We start from the raw sequence: 27,481 nt of genomic DNA, 5'->3' as shown, positions 1-27,481 counted from the left end.
ATCCTTTGTTTACAAGGCAGCAAACGGAAACTCCAATATGCATTTAGCCAAAGTAATCTTAGACAAAACTGCGTGCAGTATTTGCATATCTATAGCAGACAAACAAAATTCATTGTCTTTCACAGCATTCACTGTCCAGGTATGTGTCTTCTAAATCTCAATATAACTCTAGATGTGTGTGTGTATAAGTATAGAGTTCTGTTTTCCTGTTGGTTATATGTCTGAGTGCATCTCTGAGTTTCTTCAAACTTTTTTCCATCTGAATGAATAAGTCATGGAGGTCGGGCATTCAAGAGCTCGGTGACTTAGTAGTTGTGCCTTAGAGCCTTTTCCATGTGACCCCTGAAAACAGGACCTTTGTGCTGAGGCAAGCCAGGGTCCTCACACTTAATGAGGCATCCATCTTCCCAGCCTTCTACCTTCATTTCATCTTTCTTTTATCTTTCACTCCCTTTGCACCTTTTGTATATCTCTCCCCTGTCTCTCCTGCTTTTCATCTTGCTCCTTGCCCTTCCACATTCCTTTACTGTTTTCTTTCTTTCCCCAGTCACTCTATTTCTTTCCTTTTCTCTTTTTTTACCCACCACTCTTGTCTTCTCTTTCATCTGTCCTTAACTCGAACCTGTAATGTCTCCTCTGATTCTTGCAACACATTTTTCTCTTCATTTCTCACTCTTACCTCTGCCCTACTTCTTCCCGCCTGCCTTGCATTCAAAAATATGAAAATTAATGAGTAAAAGTGAAATGAAAATGAATATATGCACCTCTTTGAAGTTATTGTAAGTCACTCCAGATAAGAGCAACAGCCAAATGCTTAAAAAATGTTTATGTAAACGAGGATCAAAGCACACTACACTCAAAGCTATATTTGTCTGCTGGGTGTGTTTGGACCAAAGAGAGATGATATTTGTGGGAATAAAGCTCCCAAATTACATCAAGTGTCGGGCAGCAGACACAACATTAGCAATGAGTTTATACATTTTGTTCATTATCAGGATTAGAGGAATGAAGAAGTCATTCAATCTATTTAAAATGCTTCAGTGAATTGAAAAATATATTTCGTGGGGTTTACATTTGTTACATAAAGTTTTAACTTGTTGTTTCTCTCAGAAAGAGAAACAAATTAAACTGCTTTTCAGAAATAATGACTGATTTCTGTGACGGGGGAAATAAATCTCAGCACGATCAAAATGTGTTTCACAAATTCCAAAGTAATACTTAGATGCAAATAACTAGAACTAAATTATAACTATAAAGAGCGCACTTACCTGAACTACACTTTAACACACTGACTGTGTGGCGGTTCACACTGAGGACAGAATCCAGAATCTCCTCAGCAACACCTCAGAGTAAATCATATCACAGAATATGACGAGCGTATGTTATGTTGAGGCGAACTGAAGAGGAGGACAGGGACAGGTGCTGATGATGAACTCTGCATTGTTAAGTGATAAGAACAAGTAATCGGATGTTCTGTAATCATTATGATGCTATCATTTGAGATACAACAAATAAAATACGTTTCTGTACAAAGTATCGGTATTGGATCAGTATCGTCGATACCACCCTGAATATTACTCGGTATCGGATCGGAAAGGAAATCAGTGGTATCGCACATCACTACCAGAAACATGCTTTGCCTTCTCACATTGAAACAGACGTCAGCGCGAACGATCGCATGTCCGCCATTTCCTGCCCGAAACCGGAAGTGACGTCATTATCGCGGAAAATGTAGTTTTTTATGTGTAGGCCTTAAAAGCCTATACTGGTGTTTTTATAAGTCATGTTTGACTTTATGCTTTTCTGAATAGTTTCTGGGATGCTTAGAACTCGAATTGCACTGCTGGAAATAGTTTATTTTGATGCACCTGCAAATTTGCATCATAGGATTGTTTTTAGTTTTTCCTGCAGTATATAAAAATTGGTGTATCTCAAAAATAAAACTATGAAGACACTCAAAATTAATTTCCTGTTGTTGTAAACTATTTTTTGCAACTTTTTTGTAGTTAAAGTTTTGAGGGATAAACCTCTTAAATTTCTCCAAGTAGAAACTTACGTAAAAAAACCAAAAACGATTTTCAATTATTTTGTAGTTTATTGCACTTTTTTGCAATTAATGTAGTTACTATGGACTTAATGCATACATATTATTAAAATATGGGCTATAACAGTTGTATTGATGTATTGCAACTTGAAATGCTCCCAGAAATGGCACTACAACATGTAAAAATATAAAGTAAGCTCTGGCGGACTTGGTTCTATGGTAGGTCTTAAAGGGTTAAGATATTTCTGAGTTAAGAGAATTCTAAAAATAGCTCACTTCATCAACTATCATATAACCCTTCCATCCATCTATTGATGTTGGGGTCATGGGGGGCTGGAGCCTGTCTCTCACATTCACACCTAAGGATAATTCAGAGTTACCAATTATCCTAACAGGAGGAAGCCAGAGTAACTGGAGGAATTCCTTGCAGATGAAAAAGACCAACCAAGAGGTACGTATCAGGAACCTGTGAGGCAAGTGTGCTAACCATGGTGCCATCATGCTGCACAACCATGTATCAGCCATTCACAATTATTATCTGGGTTTAAATTTTAAACATCTACATTCATGAGACAATTCCACCCCTGGTGACTGGAACAGATTGTGGCTGTGCCTGTACCCCACTTGTACCCCAACACGATTTTTAAATGTCATTTATATAACTGTTTTGCCTTTATTAGTGTAAACAGTGGGTAGAATGACATGCAGAAAATAGCCTGGGGCAGACTCAAACCCTTGGTACATGGGATGCTGCCTGAGCCAGGAGAGCTATATTAGCATCACCACTTTTTGTTAGTTTGAGCACATGAATCTGCCAGACTCTGAACTATATTGGATACAGATCGCCCTGTTTACAGAGTATTTATAATGCAAGACACTAAAAGCCAAGCATCGGATCAAAATAGATTTAATGATCGATAAAAAAAGACGGACAGCAAAACAGAGAGAAAATGTAAGGAGCAAAGGTTTTCAGTTCACAAAAAAATGCTAACAGATAACACTGCAGGTAAGTGTTACAGCAAGCCACTTCTGAAAATAGAAAAATATGACCCAGTGCAAGATGATATTGGATCACTTTATACGTAAATGCAGAGGCATGTTTATGTGTATTTATAGAGGGAATTTAGAAGACACTAAGAAATAAAAGAAGTCACCTGGGAAAGTAACAAGAGGATAGTTATCCTTTCATGGATAATGAAGGGATCAAGAGAATGACAGAATAAGAGGAAAAATGAGTCAGAAAGAGTGTTGTGTTTCAACTCTATACCGACAGGAAAAGGAGATATCCTACTGTACACATCTCACAGAGCATAGCATCAATAACTCTGTTGTAATCGCGTTTCACTGACCCGCAACAGACATGTTTCTCATTATGGATTCACAACCATGTCCTTGTTCTGTATGATATACAAGCAGTCGTGAATAAAACACTCGTTTCAAAGGAGTTTTTGCTCTGAACAACTGAAATGCTTTTTAACAACCATTCTGTTTCATCAGTTTCAAGAGGAGTGTTTCAAGGTTAGAATAACTGCTCTGATGATACTGTAACAACTAAAAGAGTTTAGGGACAAAACAAAAACAGATGGACTTTGAATAAAAGAATTACAAAAAAGTATTTTTGTGTTAAAAAAATTCTTCATGCAATATTGAGGCATACAAATACGACAAACACGATTTCTGATTTTCTTTATTTCTTTCAGTTAGAGATATATAATGTGTTTTTTGTTTAAGGATAAGGCCTGAAAAGCACAGAGACCTGAATTCAGATTTAACTATGTGTTCATCCAATTCACCCAAATACAGTGCAGTGCTGTGTGACTGTTTATGGTTCTTCTCTTTCTTTGTTTACATAATTCCATCTTAATTGTTGTAATTAACAAAAATGAGTGACTGCAGTCATGAAAATTACAATCTAAATAGTATGCCATATAAGCTCAAGTAGCTGATGTCAAACTTTGGAGTTGGATAATGTGACCAGTTGCAGTTATTATGTGCTGAGAGAGGTACTCATGCATTTCTTAGATTATTGCTTCATGTTACTACGGATCTTTGGGTCTTTACTGTTTTAAAAAGTAAGTAAAATTTCCATGACTTCATTTAGCTAGCTCAACCGCTGCTATACCAATTAGAAGCATTTCATGAGTCGTGTGTTATCAACTTCATTAGCAACAAGCATTGCTATACTACTTTGTGTTAAAATAAACACAACTGCACTAAATTGGAGGGTGCTCAGTGGCTACAGTTACACTGCCACTAGCATGACAGCTGTTTAAGATTTTTTTGTAGCTACATTACTTATATTTCATATAGTAAAGATTTGTTGACTATGTTTTATAAACAAATAGTAAATATAAATAAATAAATAAAAAATGAACAAAAAGTGTTTGTTAAAAATGTTTAACAAAAAAGAAACGTAGGTAATATTTTAGAATAGCCTGAGTGCTCCATATTCCACTGGATCTAATTCAGTTTCTAATGAGCTGAGTAATAATATTAGACAGACTGACAGTTGTGAAGTAGTGAATCCCGAATAATTATATACATTAACTGATGATTGATATTGCAAACTTGATTAAGATGTCCTAACCTCTCACAGCCACTGTCCTTATACAGAAGACTAAAACATAGCTACCCAAACTAAAATATTAAGCTTCTGCAAGCGCGCGATTAGAAACTCCATCATTAATGAAGAGTTTGTTTATTCGTATTCCACTGAGTGCTGCTGGATGCAATCCATCCGGCAGCTCGTCTCTTATCCCTGCTTATCATCCAAATCCCCTCTTCACCTTACCTCTCATCCTCTTCAGTTCCTCTTTTCCTCTGCTCCTCCCCCTTCTGCCCTACAGTCTCCTCCTCTATCACACTGCCTCTTTTCTCTAATGCTTACCCATCCTTTGCTCCAGCTTCTTCTCTCTTCCACTTGCCTCCCCCACTCTTCCTTGCACACTGTATGACGTGTGTTTTTAATTACTCTTCCCTCTGTCCATGAAGACGTGAAAGCTTGGTGGGAGGCAAAGAGAGAGTGAGGCTGTGGACATGGGGCCGCGATGAGGGGAAAGAAACGAGGGATAATTAAGCATTGATTTGGGACGATGATGAAAATGGTAACATGACACCAAACAAGGGAATTATGGGTCAGACACCCAGTGAGCTGTGCTGCTGAGCTCAGAAAATATACAGGACATCAGAATCAGAATCAGAAACGGTTTTATTGCCAAATGTTGAGCAGGTTTACAATATTAGGAAATTGCTGCGGTGCTTAGTGCAGAGGTATAGCTATAGAAAAAGGAGGAAGAGCAGAAACAAGGGTCAGTATGGGATTATGGAATAAGAAGAGATAAGCAAAAAGCAAATCAGAGCAGGAAAGGGTAAGACAACAGAAAAACGATGCATAGAAAAGGCAGGAAATGTAAAAAAAAACATTTATAAAGGTGGTGAGTTCAGTGAGTTACATAACAAAATTGTCTTTCAACCTAACCTCTCTGATCTGACTCACTAGTGTTGTGTTTAATTGGTGTAAATACAGTAGATACTAGTAATGCAAGTTAAGTAAGGCTTGCGCGTGTTTCTATGTGTGTGTGTGTGCATGCAGTCCTTTGTCATTGTTCCTTTAAGCTCATTAGTACATATACAGTGAATCATTCAATTAAATGTCAATGACCTACAGCCACACATTGCCATGAGTGCTGTATGGAGAAGTACACACATCTCTCTGTGTGCGTATTATGATTGGGATGAGTTATTTTTCCTGATACTGTATGTGAGACTGTATTAAGCTCAATTGACTACAAAGAAATCAACTGATAGCAGTTGCGGTAATAATAACTGTAAGTGTAGTGAAATAGCTGTAAATACAGTATCAACAGTATAACTTTGAAACAGTTCTGCTGTACTAATTTAGCATTTTGCATTCCAAGATCACATGAAATTGACCAGGTCTCACACATTAAGCTATACTTTAGTGTGAAATGAGGCCAGGCAAAACACAATCATTATCCACATCATGCAACTGAACAAAGAAAGTTTATATTATAAGAGTTTAACATAGCTTAAACTAGTGGTTGTGTTATTGTTGCGCGCACATGTGTGGAAAATAGCAGCATTTACTGTGTCTGCTCGTTTATGACATGCTAGAGGAGCTGATGGCTGGTCATTCATCGATCCATTTTCTTAACCACGTATCTAGCATAGTGTCATAGAGGCTGGAGCTTCTGACCACAAAGTTAAAGGGCAAGTTGCAGGAAACAAGCCGGAAGCAAAGAATAACAAGCAAATTCTTGGACTGCAGGTACAGAACTGCAAAGGAATTTAAGTACGTGCTAAAGAGCATGTTGTTTATTACTGCAACACTGTACTGCTGTGTTATGGCAATTCTTACAACACAAATATGTTGGTAATAAATGGTAAATGAGGTTGCAAACCCACCTACTGTTACATATCAGTAGCTGTTTTCTATCGTTTTTATTGCTTTCTGTGTTGTATCAACACATTTGCCACAGTAATAAAACAATCAATATAAAAGTTCGAGATAGAACGCTACAGCTTCGGCTATGATGACATTGTATTCTGCTATTATTGTCTATTATTCAATAGAGCTGGAAATGTTATTTTCTGTATGAAAAAACTGTCATCAGTACGCTATCTGTTAGACTATGAACTAAAAATACACGAGCGATAATCCTGCGTCTCATATCGCTCACATTGTATCAGCCAGTTCTCACTTGACCTGACTCAACTCGACAAGCTCAACATGATCTCTAACATTGATTCCTAAACCTAAACAAACTGTGGCAGAAAAGGAAAAGTCAAAAACCACAGGGGTGAAAACATCAGTCCAAGATGAGACTTGACCTCTTCATATTTTACATAATATTGCATGATAGTGATTTATTTAAGAGACTGAAAATGTAAACCCCCCCCCCCCCCCCCCCCTCTGCCAACAAGTGTGTATTAAGATTAAAAAGAGACAGATGAGTCACAGATGTAAGGGCTTATTTGCGTTTCATATTCTGTACATTTAAAAAGATCTGCTATATTTACCCACCTGATCGATTACATAAGCACACATTCTCTTTTTCTCTCCTGTTCTCTTTCTCTTCCACCATGTCTTCCTCATCCGGTCTCCTGCCTCCCACCCTACTCCTATGACTCTCCAACATCCTTTTACTACCAATCAAACACACACACACGCACGCATGGACACACACTTACCATTCCAAATTCTGTTCTATCCTTGACTCTAAAACCCTTTCCCACTTTTTCACAGGTCCTCAAAAATATAAATGTGCAAAACAGAAGCACACAGAAAAAAATATTGTACTGAATTCTTTCATACTTAAGTTTGATGATGCTCCCAGTTCACTAAAATCATCATACAGTACACAGTCTCCAAATCTGATGCATATGAATATCTCAGGACTGCTCGTTAAGAAAAGAACATGCATCCATCCAGACTGGAGCGTCATACAGGATATAATTAATTAGAAATATACAATGCTTACTGTCAATAGAAAATTGTATTTAGTAGTCAGTATAATCTTTTAGTGATATAAGTTTGTATATGGTAGAATACTGCATGTAGTTATTTGTATTAGGAAATATTCAACCATGTATACTTAGAGGCATATAATCAATTGTGTGTGATCTTTAACAGGCTGCAAAGGCTTGGTGTGTATTCCACACTAGGATGCACCCCCACGTCCTGGGAGCATGAGACCTTATACCTTGTCTTATTGTTTTACGGCAGGATTAACGTAGTTACGTCTGTTCTAGTCTAAGTGCTTTAACTGCCTGACTTCCTCACTGTGTTATCTAGGGTGAACCATCTAGGGTGAGGGGGAGGCTACCCTCTTCCTGACCAAGGATGTTTGACCCTTTGATCAGCAGTAACACACACACACACACACACACACACACACACACACACACACACACACACACACACTCAATGGAGTATAAAATAAAGACCAGGGGCAAAGCTCAGCGCGAGTCTCAGTCTGGAGGCTGCCCTTGCTAGCAAGAAGTTCTGTGTGTTTCTCTTCTCTGAGTCTTTACTGAAGAAGTGTTTTAGAACATTTTCCCTAACACTTACAATCAAGCAATATATTTCTTAGCAAAGAAAAAAACCTGCTTATAACAACTACATCTGCTCTGATGACTAAGTTTAACAAATAACAACATGATGATCGGATTAGTGTTATAGGTTCACATTAACTAATGTTACATAATGTGCCGAGTATCCTGAAGTTTAACAAAGTACCTGACAGAGAGGATACACATGAATGACAGTAGTCATCCTCTCCTAGTGAAATGAATGTTATCGGTGCACGATTTCATTCACCATATCCTTAGTTTGCTGACTTTTTCATGTGCCTGTCAGTGCAAAGATGCACAAAGCATAGACAGAGCACACAAGTGAGACTGAGAGTTGTTAAGTCACATGACTGGACAGATGTCTCGATTGATGGGTGCATGTGTGTTTTCATGTGTGTATGTGTGAAAAAGATTTACATCAACCTTTTTCTGCCCTTGCCAGTGAGCATTTGTATCAGTAAATAAGAAACTGTACCTATACTTTCTGCACTTTTACAGAGCAAAATAAATGTTTTATATATTGTTGTGTTCAATGTATAAAAGATACGTCTCATTTTAAATGCCACTTAAAAATATACACATAAAGACACAAATTAGACAATGAAAATGATCTAGTCATGTATCTATTTTTCCGTTATTTTTTTGTCTGTTAATTAGATTGATTTTAATTAATATGTATCTGGCTTGCAGTGGTTCCATAGGTTTACACATTCACCTAACAGGAAAAAGTCCCTGGGGGAAGACAAAATCCCTTTGGAGTAAGGCATCCTGTGTAAAAAATCTACCTATTTGAACATGTGGAGCTATCGCAGTAGCAACACCTTGTAAATAAAGGAGCAGATGACTGGAGTTTCATGTATCAAACTCACCATATAGGTAACAAAACAATGGGAGAATCAGAACAAATTCACTAATCTGCTTGTTCATACATTCATCCACAACCAAGTAGGTACTGATTATAAAGGATAGTCAAGGGATTTTGAGGAGAATATCTTAAATAGAGTGAACTAATACAACAAGTAGGGCTGCCACAAACGATTATTTTGATAGTCGACTAGTCACCGATTATTTTTGTGATTAGTCGACTAATCAGATCATACATCCATTACAACGTACAGCCTATTGCACCAGCATGCATCTGCTCTTATATAACTATCATTAGCTTACAGCTTTAAGTGTTTAAGGTATGTGCTAGCTAAAAATAAAGACAAGATGATAGTTTGTTAAATTTTAATGAAATTTGCAGTTTCGGTGAAATTTAATAAACTCCTTGCTATCTAAAATATAACGGGACACCGGAGTATATTCTCCAGCATCTCACACTTCTGATAATCAGCTGTCTGCTTGACGTTTATTCAGCTGTGTAAAAACTATAACTTTAATCTCAGCCAAACCGATTTACTCAGGAACAAATAAAATACTAAAAAAAAGCCAAACAATAACATTTTTAAGTTATCTAAATGACTTATATATCATGTTTAACCTGAGTAGCTAAAGATGGCGGTGGGTTTGAAAATGATTTGCCGGGAGTCCGGTGTTCTCACGGGCTCTAGTGAGCCTTGCCCCCGGCTAGCTATCGAGCTGGTGGGTAACAGACGTCTCCGAAAACGTCGGAGCGCTTTTGAAAATATGTGGTGTCTTGATAAACTGAGCAGATATTTGAGGTTTACGCAGTTACATTCTCGCCTGAAAATATGTTAAACGTTTATTTTGTGATCCAGAAAGAATAATAAGAGTAATATTAAAACTAACTAGCTGCCACCATTGTTGGAAACTGAGCTGGACTGCGCTATGAATTCTGGGACAGAGCTACTTCTTCTTCTTCGGGGTTTAACGCAGCTGGCATTCTTGTACATGCAGTGCTGCCATCTTCTGTTTCAGTCTGTTATTACACTCTAAAATCCTACTACTTATTCCTGCGACTTTTGTGATCTTACAAAGCTTCAAACAACGCGTCGACTATTAAATCAGTCGTCGACGATTTTGATAGTCGACGTAATCATGACTAGTCGACTAATCGTGGCAGCCCTAGAAACAAGTACACATATGCATGCACACATACATGCTAACAGATACTTGATGTTATAATAATATTGATCATGCTTTTGAAGCTATATCAGGTATATCTATACCATTTACAGCCTGGACTTGGACTTGAAATGTTCAGATAACATGGCATATGTTCAAAATGGAGATGCCCTAATAGGACTTAAAAAGTCTGTGAAGGTTCTCAGTCAACCATCTCATCGTAATCTAAGGAGCTTGGAAAGAAAAGCGTCTGGACTTCTTTAAGTTGCTTGAAGACGTTTCACCTCTCATCCGAGAAGCTTCTTCAGTTCTAGGGTCAAATGGTGGAGAGTCCCAGATTTAAACCCTGTGGGAGTATCCCCCCAAAGAGGGACAAAAGGACCCCTTGATGATCCTCTACCTAATCACATGAGCCAAGGTGTGAAAGCGGGTGTGGGTCACAATCAGCCAGGGTTTCGGGTGAGCTCATTGTGAAACCTGGCCCCACCCTATCATGTGATTTCCTGAGGTTAGATGGCCCGGGATGTGAGTGGGCATTAAGGCGTCTGGGAAGGGATCTCCTTCCCAGATGCCTAGATGGCAGACAGTTGGTGTCGTAAGCCACCGCCTTTGTTCAAAGATGATCGCTTACAGTGGACATGACTTAAAAAGGACGCCGAGCGCGGATCCTCTGGCTGATTTGACTTAACCATGAATTGAAGTTCTGTTTGTGCTAAACATGCATGTGAAAATGATACAAAATTCTAATAATGCATGTGTGGCACCCCTGTGAGGGAATGACCACATTAATATTATTTTTTGTAAAACACTCTAAAACACTCATGTAACGGGACATTTTTCATTGCTATATGTATTTATTTTCAGTTTCTTTAAGAGGATAGAAAATCCATGTAACAGGGATTCATTTTATGTTAGAAAGCAGTGAGGGCGGAACTTTGGTGCTTGCTCCGGGGTTCCGGGGTGCAGTAAGTGGAGCCCACCTTCCGCTGCTTCCTCAGACACGTTCTGGAGGAAAGCAGAGACGCATCGTGTCTTCCTTACTCCGCTCTTCACCTGCTTTTACAGGTAACATATTTGTCATCGTGGTCTTCATCCTTGGGACCCGTAACAAATCTTGGGGGCTCGTCCGGGATCGGCGCCACCTTGTGGTCGGGGCTGATCCATAAATGACATCTGGGACCAGGACGCGAGCTGATGCTGGCTGAGCGAGCTGAGAGTTGGAGCCGAGACTGATCCATCGTCGTGCTGAGTGGCCCATTGAGAGGGACAGCAAGGAGTTGCAGCCATGGCCGAGGGAGGGAGGAAGAGCCTACCAGTTTCTCTACCGGGTGATAGGGTTGAAGCAGCGGGTCCTCTTCACATCCAAAATGTCTGATGCAGGCATAAAGTACAGTCCAGCTACTGTTCAGGATGTTTTCTTGCACTCAGTCTACCAGGGGCTTGGGTATAAGCACAGTGACATTAGGCGAGAGTTAAAACCTCTGTTGTCCAGCGGAGAGGTGAGTGATGAAACAATTTTGCGCCACATAATGAGAATCACTAGTGAGGAAAGTGAGAGGCAAAAGAGAATAGGCTCGTCCCGTCGACAGAACACAACTAACGCACATAGTGCTCAGTCTGAGCTCAACACCATCCAGGAATGTAGTAAGCAAGACCGACCAGTTGACATAACTAAGACTGACCCGATTAAAGAACTCACAGCTAAAGTTAATGAGCTCGCTGGGCTGGTAGAGGCAATGAGACAACAGACTCTAGCACGAGCCTCAGACCTAGCGAACCCATACTCACAAAACAGGTCAAGAAACAGAAAAGACAAAACCTTTGGGTGTCCAAACTGTGTTGAACAGAACCGTCCAGATTGTTGCCATTGCTTCATCTGTGGGGAAGAGGGTCACAGGGCGGTTGGCTGCTTAAAAAAATCTAAGAACCAGGGAAACGTGAACCGGTCTCTGCAGCGGGGCGCCCAGTGACCGAGTCCAAAAGAGAGCCCCACAGTGAGCGCTTAAGGGAGGTGAGGACCCAACCTAGCCTTAACAGTAGCAAACCCAGTCTCCCCTCACCAGTCACATCAGGAGTTAACCGGCAGCAGGGTGAGGCACTCGCTACGTCTGGTGTTATGACACCCCACACTAAACGTGGGGCAGTTGCTAAGCTAATCGGTAAGAAAGCCCTAATACAGTGTAATTTGAATGGCTTAGCAGTGAAAGCACTACTTGACACAGGTGCTCAAGTTAGCATCATAAGTCGAGATTGGAAAGACAGATACTTGCCTGACTTAGTCATGCGACCTCTGTCAGAGATCATCGAGGAAATTGATGAGTTGAAAGTGTGCGCAGTCAATGGGGAAACCATACCATTTGATGGCTGGGTACCCATCATGATCAACTTACCGGGGGGTGAAGACCCCAGCCTCTCCGTCAGTACTCCGGTCCTCGTCAGTACTTTGCCAATGGACAAACCATTGATCGGTTTCAATGTCTTGGAACAGATCATTGAGGGGCAACCAGAGCGGTTGATACCTACTCTTGTTACCTTGCTGTGCAATGCCATCTGTCTTCCCCCTGAGAAAGCTGAGGTGGTCGTAAGCTTCATCCAGACAGCAGAGCCAAACATGACGCAAGGGCGCTTGAGAACAGGTGAAAGGGATGTGATTATCCCTGCTGGACAGGTCACCTGGGTAAAGTGCCGGGTTCCATCATTCATGAATCCACCTGATTGTTTGGTGCTGTTTGAGGCTGATGAGGGTAATCAGGCCCTAGAGCAGTTGGATGTCTGGACGGGGTTAGTTGAAATACAGAATCCAGCTAAGCCGTACGTCGCCATTGCCCTGAGTAACGACACCAAACATGATATCACCTTGACGAGGAAGACGGCCCTGGGCACCCTACAGCCGGTTGAACGTATTGTGGAGGCCGAGGCCCCAAACGAGTCCCAACCTACCGTAACAGTTCGCGAGGTAATGGTGGAGCCAGCTGAACCTCTCCCAACGTCATGGCATCCGCCAGTGAACCTTGAACATTTGGAGGAGGAACAAAAAGAGATTGTGGAGAGAATGTTGTTCGACGAGTGCAGGGCCTTTGCGAGGGATGGGAATGATATTGGTTGTAATCCTGATCTGAAAATGGTGATAAACCTAAAGGATGACATACCAGTGCAGAGAGCATATACTTCCATACCTAAGCCGCTGCTACGGGAGGTTAAAGAGTACGTGCAAGACCTCCTGGTGAAGGGATGGATAGTAAGATCCAAGTCCTCTTATGCTGCTCCCATCGTGTGTGTACGGAAGAAAGACGGTTCACTCCGTCTTTGCATAGACTACCGTCTATTGAACCAGAAAACGGTTCCGGACCGACACCCACTACCTCGGATACGCGACCTGCTTGACACCTTGACACTCCTGGTTCAGCATCCTTGATCAAGGCAAGGCTTACCACCAGGGGTTTGTGGATGAAGGCTCCCGCCATCTCACCGCCTTCACCACACCCTGGGGCCTATACGAATGGGTGAGAATCCCGTTTGGGCTCACTAATGCACCCGCCGCCTTCCAGAGAAGTATGGAAGAGATCTTAGGTTCGCTGAGGGATGACTGTTGCGTACCATACCTTGACGACATCCTCTGTTACTCACAGTCTTTTGAAGCCCATGTCGAGGTGGTCCGCAAAGTGCTTCAGGTCCTACAGGTCCACGGTGTGAAGCTGCGGCCTGAGAAGTGTGAGCTTTTTAAAGCAGAAGTTCGTTACGTGGGGCGCTTAGTTAGCGCTGAGGGCGTCAGGATTGACCCAAAGGATCTGGAGGCTGTCTTGGCCCTGAAGACCAAGTCACCACAGACAGTAGGTGATCTGAGGCGGGTCCTGGGCTTCCTTAGCTACTATCGCTCTTTCATACAGAACTTTTCGAAGATAGCTCAGCCACTGTACGAGCTACTCCAGAGCAAGTCTTCAGAACGGCCCACTCGTAGCCATCAGAGTAAAACCAAAGGGCCCCAAATGCCATCAAGGGCGCCCATAGACTGGACTCCTGAGCATCAGAGGGTACTGGAACAACTGGTCGACATGCTAGTCCATCTTCCAGTGCTAGCATATCCAGACTTTGACCAACCCTTTGTTTTGCACACTGATGCATCCGAGCAGGGACTGGGCGCTGTACTCTACCAACAGTAGGGCGGGAAGTTGCGCGCCATTGGCTATGGGTCACGAACCCTGTCGCCTGCTGAACGGAACTACCACCTGCACAGTGGCAAGTTGGAGTTCCTGGCTCTTAAATGGGCAGTGTGTGAAAAGTTCAGAGATTATCTGTTCTATGCACCACACTTCACCATTTACACAGACAATAACCCGCTTACGTATATCATGAGCACAGCTAAGCTGAACGCAGTTGGTCATCGATGGGTTGGGGAATTGTCTGAATTCCGATTTAGCATCAAATACAGGCCAGGAAAAACAAACATAGATGCCGACACGCTGTCCCGCGTTCCTCTGGATGTGAACAACCTTGCGTCAGTGTGCACCGAAGAGTTGTCACATGAGGTGGTGAGAGCGGCTTGGGAGGGAGCAAGAGTAGCCCAGCAGAAAGAAGTTGCGTGGGCGGCTGTCCTTTTAGCTTCCTCCCAGGATGTCATGCTGCAGCCAGGCGCGGCTCTCCAGGAAGTCAAACCTGATGACCTGATGCAGGCACAAAGGGATGACCCCACGATGAAGGAGGTCATCAGACTTAAAGAGTCTAATGTCAGACTCAGTGAGAGTATCAGGAGGTCGTTAGAAGGATCTGCTTGTAAACTCCTCCGCGAGTGGGACCGATTACACCTCGAAAGTGGAATCTTGTACAGACGAACACCCGAACGGAAACAACTAGTCCTACCTCTCCTGTACCAGCCTATGGTCTTGAAACATCTTCATGACCAGATGGGTCATGTCGGTACTGAGAGGATCCTTCATCTCGCACGAGAGAGGTTCTATTGGCCTCACATGAAGAGGTGCATAGAGGACTACGTCACTAAGAAATGCTGTTGCATTAAACAAAAGAAACCCACAGTTCATGTGCGTGCACCCATGGGCAACCTGAAGTCCAACTCACCACTTGAACTTGTCTGTATAGACTACCAACATCTTGAGAAAAGCAAAGGCGGGTATGAATACATTTTGGTGGTGGTCGACCACTTTACACGGTTCGCTCAGGCCTACCCGACCAAGAACAAATCCGGGCGGACTGCAGCCGAGCGGATCTACAATGATTTTATACCTCGCTTCGGGTTCCCCAACAAACTCCATCACGATCAGGGGCGAGAGTTCGAAAATGAGCTCTTCCGAACTCTTGGGCAGCTCTCAGGGGTTGGTCATTCTCGGACATCCCCATACCACCCCCAGGGTAATCCTGCAGAACGATTCAACCGCACCTTGCTGCAGATGTTGCGTACCCTGACAGACAAAGAAAAGGAAACATGGAAAGATCATCTCCCACAGGTTGTACACGCATATAACTGTACTCGTCATGAGTCCACTGGTTATTCCCCACATTTCTTGCTTTTTGGCTGTCACCCCCACCTTCCGGTCGATCTGCTGTTCGGCCTGGTTGAGGAAACTGAACCAGTGTCGCACGGGGGGTATGCTGAAAAGTGGCGTAAGAGAATGACAGAGGCCTATCAGGTTGCCACCAAAAATAGCCTTTCGGCTAGTGCTAAGGGGAAGTCGTACTATGATCAGAAGGTGAGGGGAGTGGTACTGAAACCAGGGGACAGAGTGTTGGTGAGGAACTTAGGCGAGCGGGGTGGACCTGGCAAATTACGCTCCTACTGGGAGAACAGGATATATGTGGTCAAGGAACAGGCTTCGGATAACCCAGTGTATGTCGTCCATCCAGAGGGTAATGACCAGGGAAGGACTCGGACCCTGCACCGGAACTTGCTCCTCTTGGTCAATGATTTGCCAGTAGAGTTCTCACCACAACCAACTAAACTAACCTTAAGATCGACTCACAAACAGACCAATGCTCGAGTGAGGGGTAAAGACAGGGAAGGACGGATAGAAAATGCTGAGACCTCTGATTCAGATGATGACCCGGGTAGTGGCTACTGGCTGAGGGTACCACCAATCCAGGCGGAGTTCAGAACAACCGTCCCTTCCGAGAAACAGGCTGTCAGCCAGGACAGATTGGAACCGGGGAGGCAGACGCAGGCTCAGTTTGAAGGAGGATCTGTTCTGAGCCCGAGGGATCTGGAAGAGCCAGGACGAAGGACACCTGTGATAGATGCCGAGGACATTGTTGAGAATCTGTCAGAGGTGGCTGGAGCCCACGAAGGAGGTCCATTAGGAAGAGGGGGTCCCATGGCACCTGAGAATGGAGATGAAGTTGAGACTCACCAGTGTGACCGCGAGGGGAGTAACAGTTCGGCAGCCCTTAGCTTGCCTCAGTCAGAAGTGGAACCTGAGTTACCTCGACATGAGTGCTGTGATGAGCAGGTAGGAGACTCTCAGTCTAGCTCACCTGAGGCGATCCACCCGACAGAGGCGTCCAGGCCAAATGCTCACCTATTCATCTCTAGGTCATCCAACATACCAGTCACGGCCCACTGTAAACATGGTAGATACTTACCTCGTGCCTTCGGCCACCCTGTGGCCCCCACAACCAAGCCTATCTTCATTCCAAGGCCCACCGGTCGTCCAGGTCCCATATATCTCTCTTCTCTACCCCATATGTAGTTATTAGGAAGAAGCCCTAAACTATGGTGGTTACTTAATCCTAGAGAACCAAACATTCCTAAGTGCTTGAAGTTTTAATTTAAGGGTTTGATTATTCACTGTCCGAGATTTGACGAGAATACAGAGATTGGGAGTGTAAATTTGTTTCAAGTGTCAGGAGCCACTTTTGTTGTAGGGGAGTGTGTGGCACCCCTGTGAGGGAATGACCACATTAATATTATTTTGTGTAAAACACTCTAAAACACTCATGTAACGGGACATTTTTCATTGCTATATGTATTTATTTTCAGTTTCTTTAAGAGGATAGAAAATCCATGTAACAGGGATTCATTTTATGTTAGAAAGCAGTGAGGGCGGAACTTTGGTGCTTGCTCCGGGGTTCCGGGGTGCAGTAAGTGGAGCCCACCTTCCGCTGCTTCCTCAGACACGTTCTGGAGGAAAGCAGAGACGCATCGTGTCTTCCTTACTCCGCTCTTCACCTGCTTTTACAGGTAACATATTTGTCATCGTGGTCTTCATCCTTGGGACCCGTAACAAATCTTGGGGGCTCGTCCGGGATCGGCGCCACCTTGTGGTCGGGGCTGATCCATAAATGACATCTGGGACCAGGACGCGAGCTGATGCTGGCTGAGCGAGCTGAGAGTTGGAGCCGAGACTGATCCATCGTCGTGCTGAGTGGCCCATTGAGAGGGACAGCAAGGAGTTGCAGCCATGGCCGAGGGAGGGAGGAAGAGCCTACCAGTTTCTCTACCGGGTGATAGGGTTGAAGCAGCGGGTCCTCTTCACATCCAAAATGTCTGATGCAGGCATAAAGTACAGTCCAGCTACTGTTCAGGATGTTTTCTTGCACTCAGTCTACCAGGGGCTTGGGTATAAGCACAGTGACATTAGGCGAGAGTTAAAACCTCTGTTGTCCAGCGGAGAGGTGAGTGATGAAACAATTTTGCGCCACATAATGAGAATCACTAGTGAGGAAAGTGAGAGGCAAAAGAGAATAGGCTCGTCCCGTCGACAGAACACAACTAACGCACATAGTGCTCAGTCTGAGCTCAACACCATCCAGGAATGTAGTAAGCAAGACCGACCAGTTGACATAACTAAGACTGACCCGATTAAAGAACTCACAGCTAAAGTTAATGAGCTCGCTGGGCTGGTAGAGGCAATGAGACAACAGACTCTAGCACGAGCCTCAGACCTAGCGAACCCATACTCACAAAACAGGTCAAGAAACAGAAAAGACAAAACCTTTGGGTGTCCAAACTGTGTTGAACAGAACCGTCCAGATTGTTGCCATTGCTTCATCTGTGGGGAAGAGGGTCACAGGGCGGTTGGCTGCTTAAAAAAATCTAAGAACCAGGGAAACGTGAACCGGTCTCTGCAGCGGGGCGCCCAGTGACCGAGTCCAAAAGAGAGCCCCACAGTGAGCGCTTAAGGGAGGTGAGGACCCAACCTAGCCTTAACAGTAGCAAACCCAGTCTCCCCTCACCAGTCACATCAGGAGTTAACCGGCAGCAGGGTGAGGCACTCGCTACGTCTGGTGTTATGACACCCCACACTAAACGTGGGGCAGTTGCTAAGCTAATCGGTAAGAAAGCCCTAATACAGTGTAATTTGAATGGCTTAGCAGTGAAAGCACTACTTGACACAGGTGCTCAAGTTAGCATCATAAGTCGAGATTGGAAAGACAGATACTTGCCTGACTTAGTCATGCGACCTCTGTCAGAGATCATCGAGGAAATTGATGAGTTGAAAGTGTGCGCAGTCAATGGGGAAACCATACCATTTGATGGCTGGGTACCCATCATGATCAACTTACCGGGGGGTGAAGACCCCAGCCTCTCCGTCAGTACTCCGGTCCTCGTCAGTACTTTGCCAATGGACAAACCATTGATCGGTTTCAATGTCTTGGAACAGATCATTGAGGGGCAACCAGAGCGGTTGATACCTACTCTTGTTACCTTGCTGTGCAATGCCATCTGTCTTCCCCCTGAGAAAGCTGAGGTGGTCGTAAGCTTCATCCAGACAGCAGAGCCAAACATGACGCAAGGGCGCTTGAGAACAGGTGAAAGGGATGTGATTATCCCTGCTGGACAGGTCACCTGGGTAAAGTGCCGGGTTCCATCATTCATGAATCCACCTGATTGTTTGGTGCTGTTTGAGGCTGATGAGGGTAATCAGGCCCTAGAGCAGTTGGATGTCTGGACGGGGTTAGTTGAAATACAGAATCCAGCTAAGCCGTACGTCGCCATTGCCCTGAGTAACGACACCAAACATGATATCACCTTGACGAGGAAGACGGCCCTGGGCACCCTACAGCCGGTTGAACGTATTGTGGAGGCCGAGGCCCCAAACGAGTCCCAACCTACCGTAACAGTTCGCGAGGTAATGGTGGAGCCAGCTGAACCTCTCCCAACGTCATGGCATCCGCCAGTGAACCTTGAACATTTGGAGGAGGAACAAAAAGAGATTGTGGAGAGAATGTTGTTCGACGAGTGCAGGGCCTTTGCGAGGGATGGGAATGATATTGGTTGTAATCCTGATCTGAAAATGGTGATAAACCTAAAGGATGACATACCAGTGCAGAGAGCATATACTTCCATACCTAAGCCGCTGCTACGGGAGGTTAAAGAGTACGTGCAAGACCTCCTGGTGAAGGGATGGATAGTAAGATCCAAGTCCTCTTATGCTGCTCCCATCGTGTGTGTACGGAAGAAAGACGGTTCACTCCGTCTTTGCATAGACTACCGTCTATTGAACCAGAAAACGGTTCCGGACCGACACCCACTACCTCGGATACGCGACCTGCTTGACACCTTGACACTCCTGGTTCAGCATCCTTGATCAAGGCAAGGCTTACCACCAGGGGTTTGTGGATGAAGGCTCCCGCCATCTCACCGCCTTCACCACACCCTGGGGCCTATACGAATGGGTGAGAATCCCGTTTGGGCTCACTAATGCACCCGCCGCCTTCCAGAGAAGTATGGAAGAGATCTTAGGTTCGCTGAGGGATGACTGTTGCGTACCATACCTTGACGACATCCTCTGTTACTCACAGTCTTTTGAAGCCCATGTCGAGGTGGTCCGCAAAGTGCTTCAGGTCCTACAGGTCCACGGTGTGAAGCTGCGGCCTGAGAAGTGTGAGCTTTTTAAAGCAGAAGTTCGTTACGTGGGGCGCTTAGTTAGCGCTGAGGGCGTCAGGATTGACCCAAAGGATCTGGAGGCTGTCTTGGCCCTGAAGACCAAGTCACCACAGACAGTAGGTGATCTGAGGCGGGTCCTGGGCTTCCTTAGCTACTATCGCTCTTTCATACAGAACTTTTCGAAGATAGCTCAGCCACTGTACGAGCTACTCCAGAGCAAGTCTTCAGAACGGCCCACTCGTAGCCATCAGAGTAAAACCAAAGGGCCCCAAATGCCATCAAGGGCGCCCATAGACTGGACTCCTGAGCATCAGAGGGTACTGGAACAACTGGTCGACATGCTAGTCCATCTTCCAGTGCTAGCATATCCAGACTTTGACCAACCCTTTGTTTTGCACACTGATGCATCCGAGCAGGGACTGGGCGCTGTACTCTACCAACAGTAGGGCGGGAAGTTGCGCGCCATTGGCTATGGGTCACGAACCCTGTCGCCTGCTGAACGGAACTACCACCTGCACAGTCATGTCGGTACTGAGAGGATCCTTCATCTCGCACGAGAGAGGTTCTATTGGCCTCACATGAAGAGGTGCATAGAGGACTACGTCACTAAGAAATGCTGTTGCATTAAACAAAAGAAACCCACAGTTCATGTGCGTGCACCCATGGGCAACCTGAAGTCCAACTCACCACTTGAACTTGTCTGTATAGACTACCAACATCTTGAGAAAAGCAAAGGCGGGTATGAATACATTTTGGTGGTGGTCGACCACTTTACACGGTTCGCTCAGGCCTACCCGACCAAGAACAAATCCGGGCGGACTGCAGCCGAGCGGATCTACAATGATTTTATACCTCGCTTCGGGTTCCCCAACAAACTCCATCACGATCAGGGGCGAGAGTTCGAAAATGAGCTCTTCCGAACTCTTGGGCAGCTCTCAGGGGTTGGTCATTCTCGGACATCCCCATACCACCCCCAGGGTAATCCTGCAGAACGATTCAACCGCACCTTGCTGCAGATGTTGCGTACCCTGACAGACAAAGAAAAGGAAACATGGAAAGATCATCTCCCACAGGTTGTACACGCATATAACTGTACTCGTCATGAGTCCACTGGTTATTCCCCACATTTCTTGCTTTTTGGCTGTCACCCCCACCTTCCGGTCGATCTGCTGTTCGGCCTGGTTGAGGAAACTGAACCAGTGTCGCACGGGGGGTATGCTGAAAAGTGGCGTAAGAGAATGACAGAGGCCTATCAGGTTGCCACCAAAAATAGCCTTTCGGCTAGTGCTAAGGGGAAGTCGTACTATGATCAGAAGGTGAGGGGAGTGGTACTGAAACCAGGGGACAGAGTGTTGGTGAGGAACTTAGGCGAGCGGGGTGGACCTGGCAAATTACGCTCCTACTGGGAGAACAGGATATATGTGGTCAAGGAACAGGCTTCGGATAACCCAGTGTATGTCGTCCATCCAGAGGGTAATGACCAGGGAAGGACTCGGACCCTGCACCGGAACTTGCTCCTCTTGGTCAATGATTTGCCAGTAGAGTTCTCACCACAACCAACTAAACTAACCTTAAGATCGACTCACAAACAGACCAATGCTCGAGTGAGGGGTAAAGACAGGGAAGGACGGATAGAAAATGCTGAGACCTCTGATTCAGATGATGACCCGGGTAGTGGCTACTGGCTGAGGGTACCACCAATCCAGGCGGAGTTCAGAACAACCGTCCCTTCCGAGAAACAGGCTGTCAGCCAGGACAGATTGGAACCGGGGAGGCAGACGCAGGCTCAGTTTGAAGGAGGATCTGTTCTGAGCCCGAGGGATCTGGAAGAGCCAGGACGAAGGACACCTGTGATAGATGCCGAGGACATTGTTGAGAATCTGTCAGAGGTGGCTGGAGCCCACGAAGGAGGTCCATTAGGAAGAGGGGGTCCCATGGCACCTGAGAATGGAGATGAAGTTGAGACTCACCAGTGTGACCGCGAGGGGAGTAACAGTTCGGCAGCCCTTAGCTTGCCTCAGTCAGAAGTGGAACCTGAGTTACCTCGACATGAGTGCTGTGATGAGCAGGTAGGAGACTCTCAGTCTAGCTCACCTGAGGCGATCCACCCGACAGAGGCGTCCAGGCCAAATGCTCACCTATTCATCTCTAGGTCATCCAACATACCAGTCACGGCCCACTGTAAACATGGTAGATACTTACCTCGTGCCTTCGGCCACCCTGTGGCCCCCACAACCAAGCCTATCTTCATTCCAAGGCCCACCGGTCGTCCAGGTCCCATATATCTCTCTTCTCTACCCCATATGTAGTTATTAGGAAGAAGCCCTAAACTATGGTGGTTACTTAATCCTAGAGAACCAAACATTCCTAAGTGCTTGAAGTTTTAATTTAAGGGTTTGATTATTCACTGTCCGAGATTTGACGAGAATACAGAGATTGGGAGTGTAAATTTGTTTCAAGTGTCAGGAGCCACTTTTGTTGTAGGGGAGTGTGTGGCACCCCTGTGAGGGAATGACCACATTAATATTATTTTGTGTAAAACACTCTAAAACACTCATGTAACGGGACATTTTTCATTGCTATATGTATTTATTTTCAGTTTCTTTAAGAGGATAGAAAATCCATGTAACAGGGATTCATTTTATGTTAGAAAGCAGTGAGGGCGGAACTTTGGTGCTTGCTCCGGGGTTCCGGGGTGCAGTAAGTGGAGCCCACCTTCCGCTGCTTCCTCAGACACGTTCTGGAGGAAAGCAGAGACGCATCGTGTCTTCCTTACTCCGCTCTTCACCTGCTTTTACAGGTAACATATTTGTCATCGTGGTCTTCATCCTTGGGACCCGTAACACATGATCCTAACAGCAAACCTGTGTCACTCAGCAGCAGAGAGTTAAATGGATATGCTTAGCTATGGTTTCTATTTTGTAGAACACATTTTTTTTCTCTTTCCAAATATTCTGTGCTCTTGATGGTCCTCAGCACTTTATATCATCTCCTCCAGACTGCTGCCTTACCTCCTCTCTCTTCGTGGCATTGTGCCTTATCCCTCCTAATGGATATCGACCATAGAAAGGCAGAGAGAAGCTGTTCACATATGGACACAGTGGGTTGTTCCTTTTTTTTTCTTCAGCTCAAAGCTAAACTAGTGCAGCATTGATGCATTCTAATGGATGTTAATTTCACAATAACATATGGTAACATCAGACTTGGATTTTTAGCCATGATCTTATAAAAGATTTTCCATCACTCCATCCATTAACTTTTGATTATCCTTATCAGGGTTGCGGGGTGGCTGGAGGCTATCCCAGCTACCACAGAGCGAGAGGTGCGGTCTACTCTGGGTTAAAATAAAGTTTCTTTTAACAAGCAAAACAGGAAAAAAACAAAACTATTGCAATGGGTATAATTTTAGGCATACACTCACCGACTACTTCATTAGTTGCATCTTGCTAATACTGGGTTGTAATTATAAAATTACAAAGTAACTGTTTTTTCTAAAGAAACAAGGAAATATTTTGGTATGATGTTTATACCTCAATGTAGATTATTACTATGCTCCTCATATGTTAAATATATATATAACTAATAGATAGTTAAATAGATAGTTGAAGCAAAATATTTTCCATAACCACGCATCTTATCTTGCTTTAGGACCTAACATAGAACCAAGTCCGCCAGAGCTTATTGTCATATTTTTACATGCTGCAGTGCCTTTTGTGGGAGTATTTCAAGTTGCTATTCATCAATACAACCATTATAGCCTAAATTTTAACAATATGTATGCATTAAGTCCACAGTAACTACATAAATTGCAAAAAAGTGCAATAAACTGCAAAAAAATTGAAAATCGTTTTGTTTTTGTTTTTTTAACAAATATTTCTAGTTAGAGTAATTTAAGAGGCTTAACCCTCAAAACTGTAAATACAAAAAAAGTTGTGCAAAATAGTTTCCAACCACAGGAAATATATTTTGAGCGTCTTCTTATTTTAATTTTTGACCGTTTAGCTATGTTTTACGGCTAACCGTGACCTAGGACAAGCTGATGGCATAAGATGTAAGTACAACTCCTCTGGTTTCATATGGAAAAAAAATTTTTGCGCTAGCTTATGTGGCTGCAGTTCTGCCCGCTCTGACCGGTCTTAAAAAACAACAACATTACAAGGACATTTCTGAAAACCCCATTTCCATCTCACAAGTGTTGCAATTTCACAAATGAAGAGGAACTTTCTTTCTCCTGTCAGCACGAATGGATTCAATTCTGTCAAAGGTTCTTTCAAGACTTATTTCCCCTGAGACAGAATTATAACTGTTGATCAAGACTAAAAAGGCTAAATTGGATTTTAGATAATTTTGTAGAGCGGTAAAAACATTGTTGATTTACTTCTTCAACCACAGAAGACAGAGTGAAATATTTTACCATTCAATTTGTGGCTCACATAATAAATAAATAGTCCAAAATACGCATGTCAGATATTATTAAAGCCACCTGTCACTCACAACATTGCATCTAACATCTGGCAGATTTTCCAGACCTGTTGCCACGACAACTCCTTATATGTAAAAACCCCATAGAACTGAAAATAAGTAGGGCTTACCCAGGCTTTCAGAGAGACAGAGTTAGGCAATAATTTTGGTTTTTACACAGCAAGAGCGAATGTGAGAGATTCTAAGAGCACTTTAAAAAGAACAACTTAGAAACAAATTTAACTGGAACCCCTGGAAGTGATTCGTAGTAGGTAACTATGCGTTTTCCTTGAATGCCGATGAAGCAGTAGAGGGAAAGAAATCTCCCTCACTGAATTCCAAAGAAACATCCTGTATCAAAGGTATCAAAGAAACCCTTTATCAATAAAACTCAGAATATGAACCACCAACAGCAATGCATCCCTATATAAACCCAAGGCTTTAAACAATCAAAAAAATGATGGTGTGGTTTATACACCAACTTTTTTTCATCCTGCTGATATTTTTTTTCAACATGGCATTAAATGCATAGGCAGCACTTTACAATATGGTATACAAAATTGCAAGTATTTATCAAGGAGCAATTTTTTAAGAAATGAGAAGATCTGCTCCTTGAATGATGCAAATCAGATGTTTAATGTAAGCAAACTGTCAGTTTATATGTATCTAATTCAAAGTGGTGAATGTCTTCATTTGCTTATTTGAATCAGCGGGGATTATTTATTAAGGTCAAGGTTTTATTGTTCCCAAGTCTGTCTTAATTTTTGTCTTTTATGCCAAAGAACCAAAAGAATTAAGAGGGTGAGAGACAGAGAGGGTTAGAGAGAAAGAGAAAGAAAGTTGTTCCAAAGAGAATCCATCTAGGTTTTAAACTAAGCACTTGTAGCCAAACCACATGCAAATCTGAGTGCTGCTGACCTCAACTGAGGATACTGTCAGGTGGTGGAATGAATACTTCAAAGGCCTCCTGAACCTCACTAACATGCACTTAGTACAGGAAGTAATGCCTGGCCAATCACTGTGCCTGAGGTGTTTAAAAGAAAAACTCCCCTGTGGCCAAGCCCCTGGATGAGATTTTCCCTGACTTCCTTAACCCTTTAAAGCCTGTACCATGAAATAATTATCAGAAAGCTCAAATGTTTTGAAAATGGGGTGTTTAGTGAACCTCCCAATGAAATAAAAAATAGTAAAACAAATTAAAGATAGCATTGCATGTATGAGTTTTAAATTGTATCAATTTTGCTACATCAGACTTTTTTTGTTTGCATTTTATTCCTTAAAAATGTATTTTGCAATTTATTTTGGTTTTTCAGATTCACACTGGTGATGTTAATGTGTCAAAAAGACACGTATCTGGGAAGGTCTACATCTATGTGAGGTCGCTTCTGGTGTCTGTGGTCGCTGTTCCGCAAGTCATGTGGTTAGGTCATCTGTCTGAATTTAAGCTGATGATGGTCTTTAGTATCACTTGTCTAATTCTAATTATATACTATGTTTAGGGGCTGTAAAGCAGCCATAACAGTATTAAAGTCCATCTACCATCTGCTCATATTGTAGAATGCAATTGGATAAATGCACAAAGAGCACTAAACCTCAGAGTTGCAGCAACAACATAGGTCACATAGCCTGTCACAGTAAAAATCAATTCTGGGAGTTTTTTTGAGGTGAGTAATTTTAGTCTTCCAAGATCTCAGAAGACTAGAATTCGACCAAATCCCACTTAAAAGCCCTGCTGTCATAAGAATGAACATAATCATGATTTACTCATTTAATTTTGAGGTCTCATAAGAGTCAAACATGGCGTTACTTTTGTGTGATTAATATGTTTAACCACAAAATCAACTCCATCCATCCATCTTTGAAAGAATCTTTGATTCTTCTACAATTTCTATTGACATGACAGTTTGTTCTAAATAAACCATCAGAGCATGTATCTTCTTGATTCAGTCATTTCTTAACGTAATGTTCCTCCCTTTTCCACATTAACACGTTAACTATATTTGACACTCAGATCAAATCAGAGTCACATCTGACATAGTGCTGACATTGCCGTCCTCCTCAAACAAAGCCACAAAACATTTAATACTAACTCATTCATAAATTTATAATGTAAATGCTGACAAAGAAAGCATACAGCAAACTCATCAGGACAGCAATAAAGCAAACTAAATGACAACCGTTGTAACTTGTTCAACAGACATTTGTGACATTTGGCCCTTATTCCCCCGTATTCACCGTACCCAACAATGGCTCTGTTCCACCACAGATGTCTTTATCATTTCGCCTGATTAGACTTTTACGACTGGATGACACTATCATTATCATCTGCCCTCATCCTCATTGCATTTGCTGATGTCTCTTGATTAACTTACACAAAGCTGCAGATACACACAGAACCATGCATAGAAACCCATACACACACTTACAAACTCATAAAGGCAGATAGATAAATGCATTTTACTATTATGACACCATAGAAACATCAGACAGAAAATTTAAAGACACAAGGCAAATAATGAATTGACAGTGCAGACAGACAAACCTGTAAACGAGTGTGTCGTCCCCAGAGCTGTTGTACTGGACTTGGAACATCCTGACTCCAGATGTAGGGGTTTGACTGCTCCATCTAATGAGGGCAGAGTTTCCTGTCAGCTCCACCAATGAAACCCTCCTGTCTGCTCCTCTTGTCTCATTGTTGGGAAGTGCAACCTTGGAGGAGGTCAGGATGTCAGAAGGGGCTGGTTCAGAAGAAGGATCTCGACTGCGGCTTGTGCTGTTTGCCAGATGGGGCATTGCTGTGACGACTAGCTCCACCCTTCCCGTGGATTCACCTGCCGTGTTTGACGCAATGCAGGTGAAGTTTCCTGAATCCTTTAGGGATGTTACATTGATCTCTAGGCTTCCATTAGGGAAGACTAATGTTCTGAAAAAAAAGTGAAATGGAAAATGAAATATCATTAAGATAGCAATCAATTGATCGATACATGAAGTCAAATGTGAATGTTACGAAAAGTAAGCTG

The 27,481-nt window shown here is 43.3% G+C and overlaps 1 protein-coding gene across 4 annotated transcripts in view; it reads right to left on the bottom strand.

The window, feature by feature from the left end:
• LOC113036260 (leucine-rich repeat and fibronectin type III domain-containing protein 1-like protein) overlaps nt 1–27,481 on the bottom strand; it is a 205,031-nt gene that overhangs the window by 58,572 nt on the left and 118,978 nt on the right. For all 4 annotated transcript variants that reach the window (XR_003274436.1, XR_003274437.1, XM_026192476.1 and 1 more), the window contains exon 8: nt 27,004–27,384. Coding sequence is in view for 2 of the 4 variants with exons in the window: in XM_026192476.1 (XP_026048261.1) it covers nt 27,004–27,384 (381 nt within the window). In the remaining 2 variants the exon portion in view is untranslated. The remainder of the gene's footprint in view (nt 1–27,003; nt 27,385–27,481) is intronic.

Source organism: Astatotilapia calliptera, chromosome 14 (genome assembly GCF_900246225.1).
Source record: "Astatotilapia calliptera chromosome 14, fAstCal1.2, whole genome shotgun sequence".
Classification (NCBI taxonomy): domain Eukaryota; kingdom Metazoa; phylum Chordata; class Actinopteri; order Cichliformes; family Cichlidae; genus Astatotilapia; species Astatotilapia calliptera.
The sequence above is the reverse complement of the archived record's forward strand: the minus strand, read 5'-3'. Positions and strand labels throughout refer to the sequence as shown.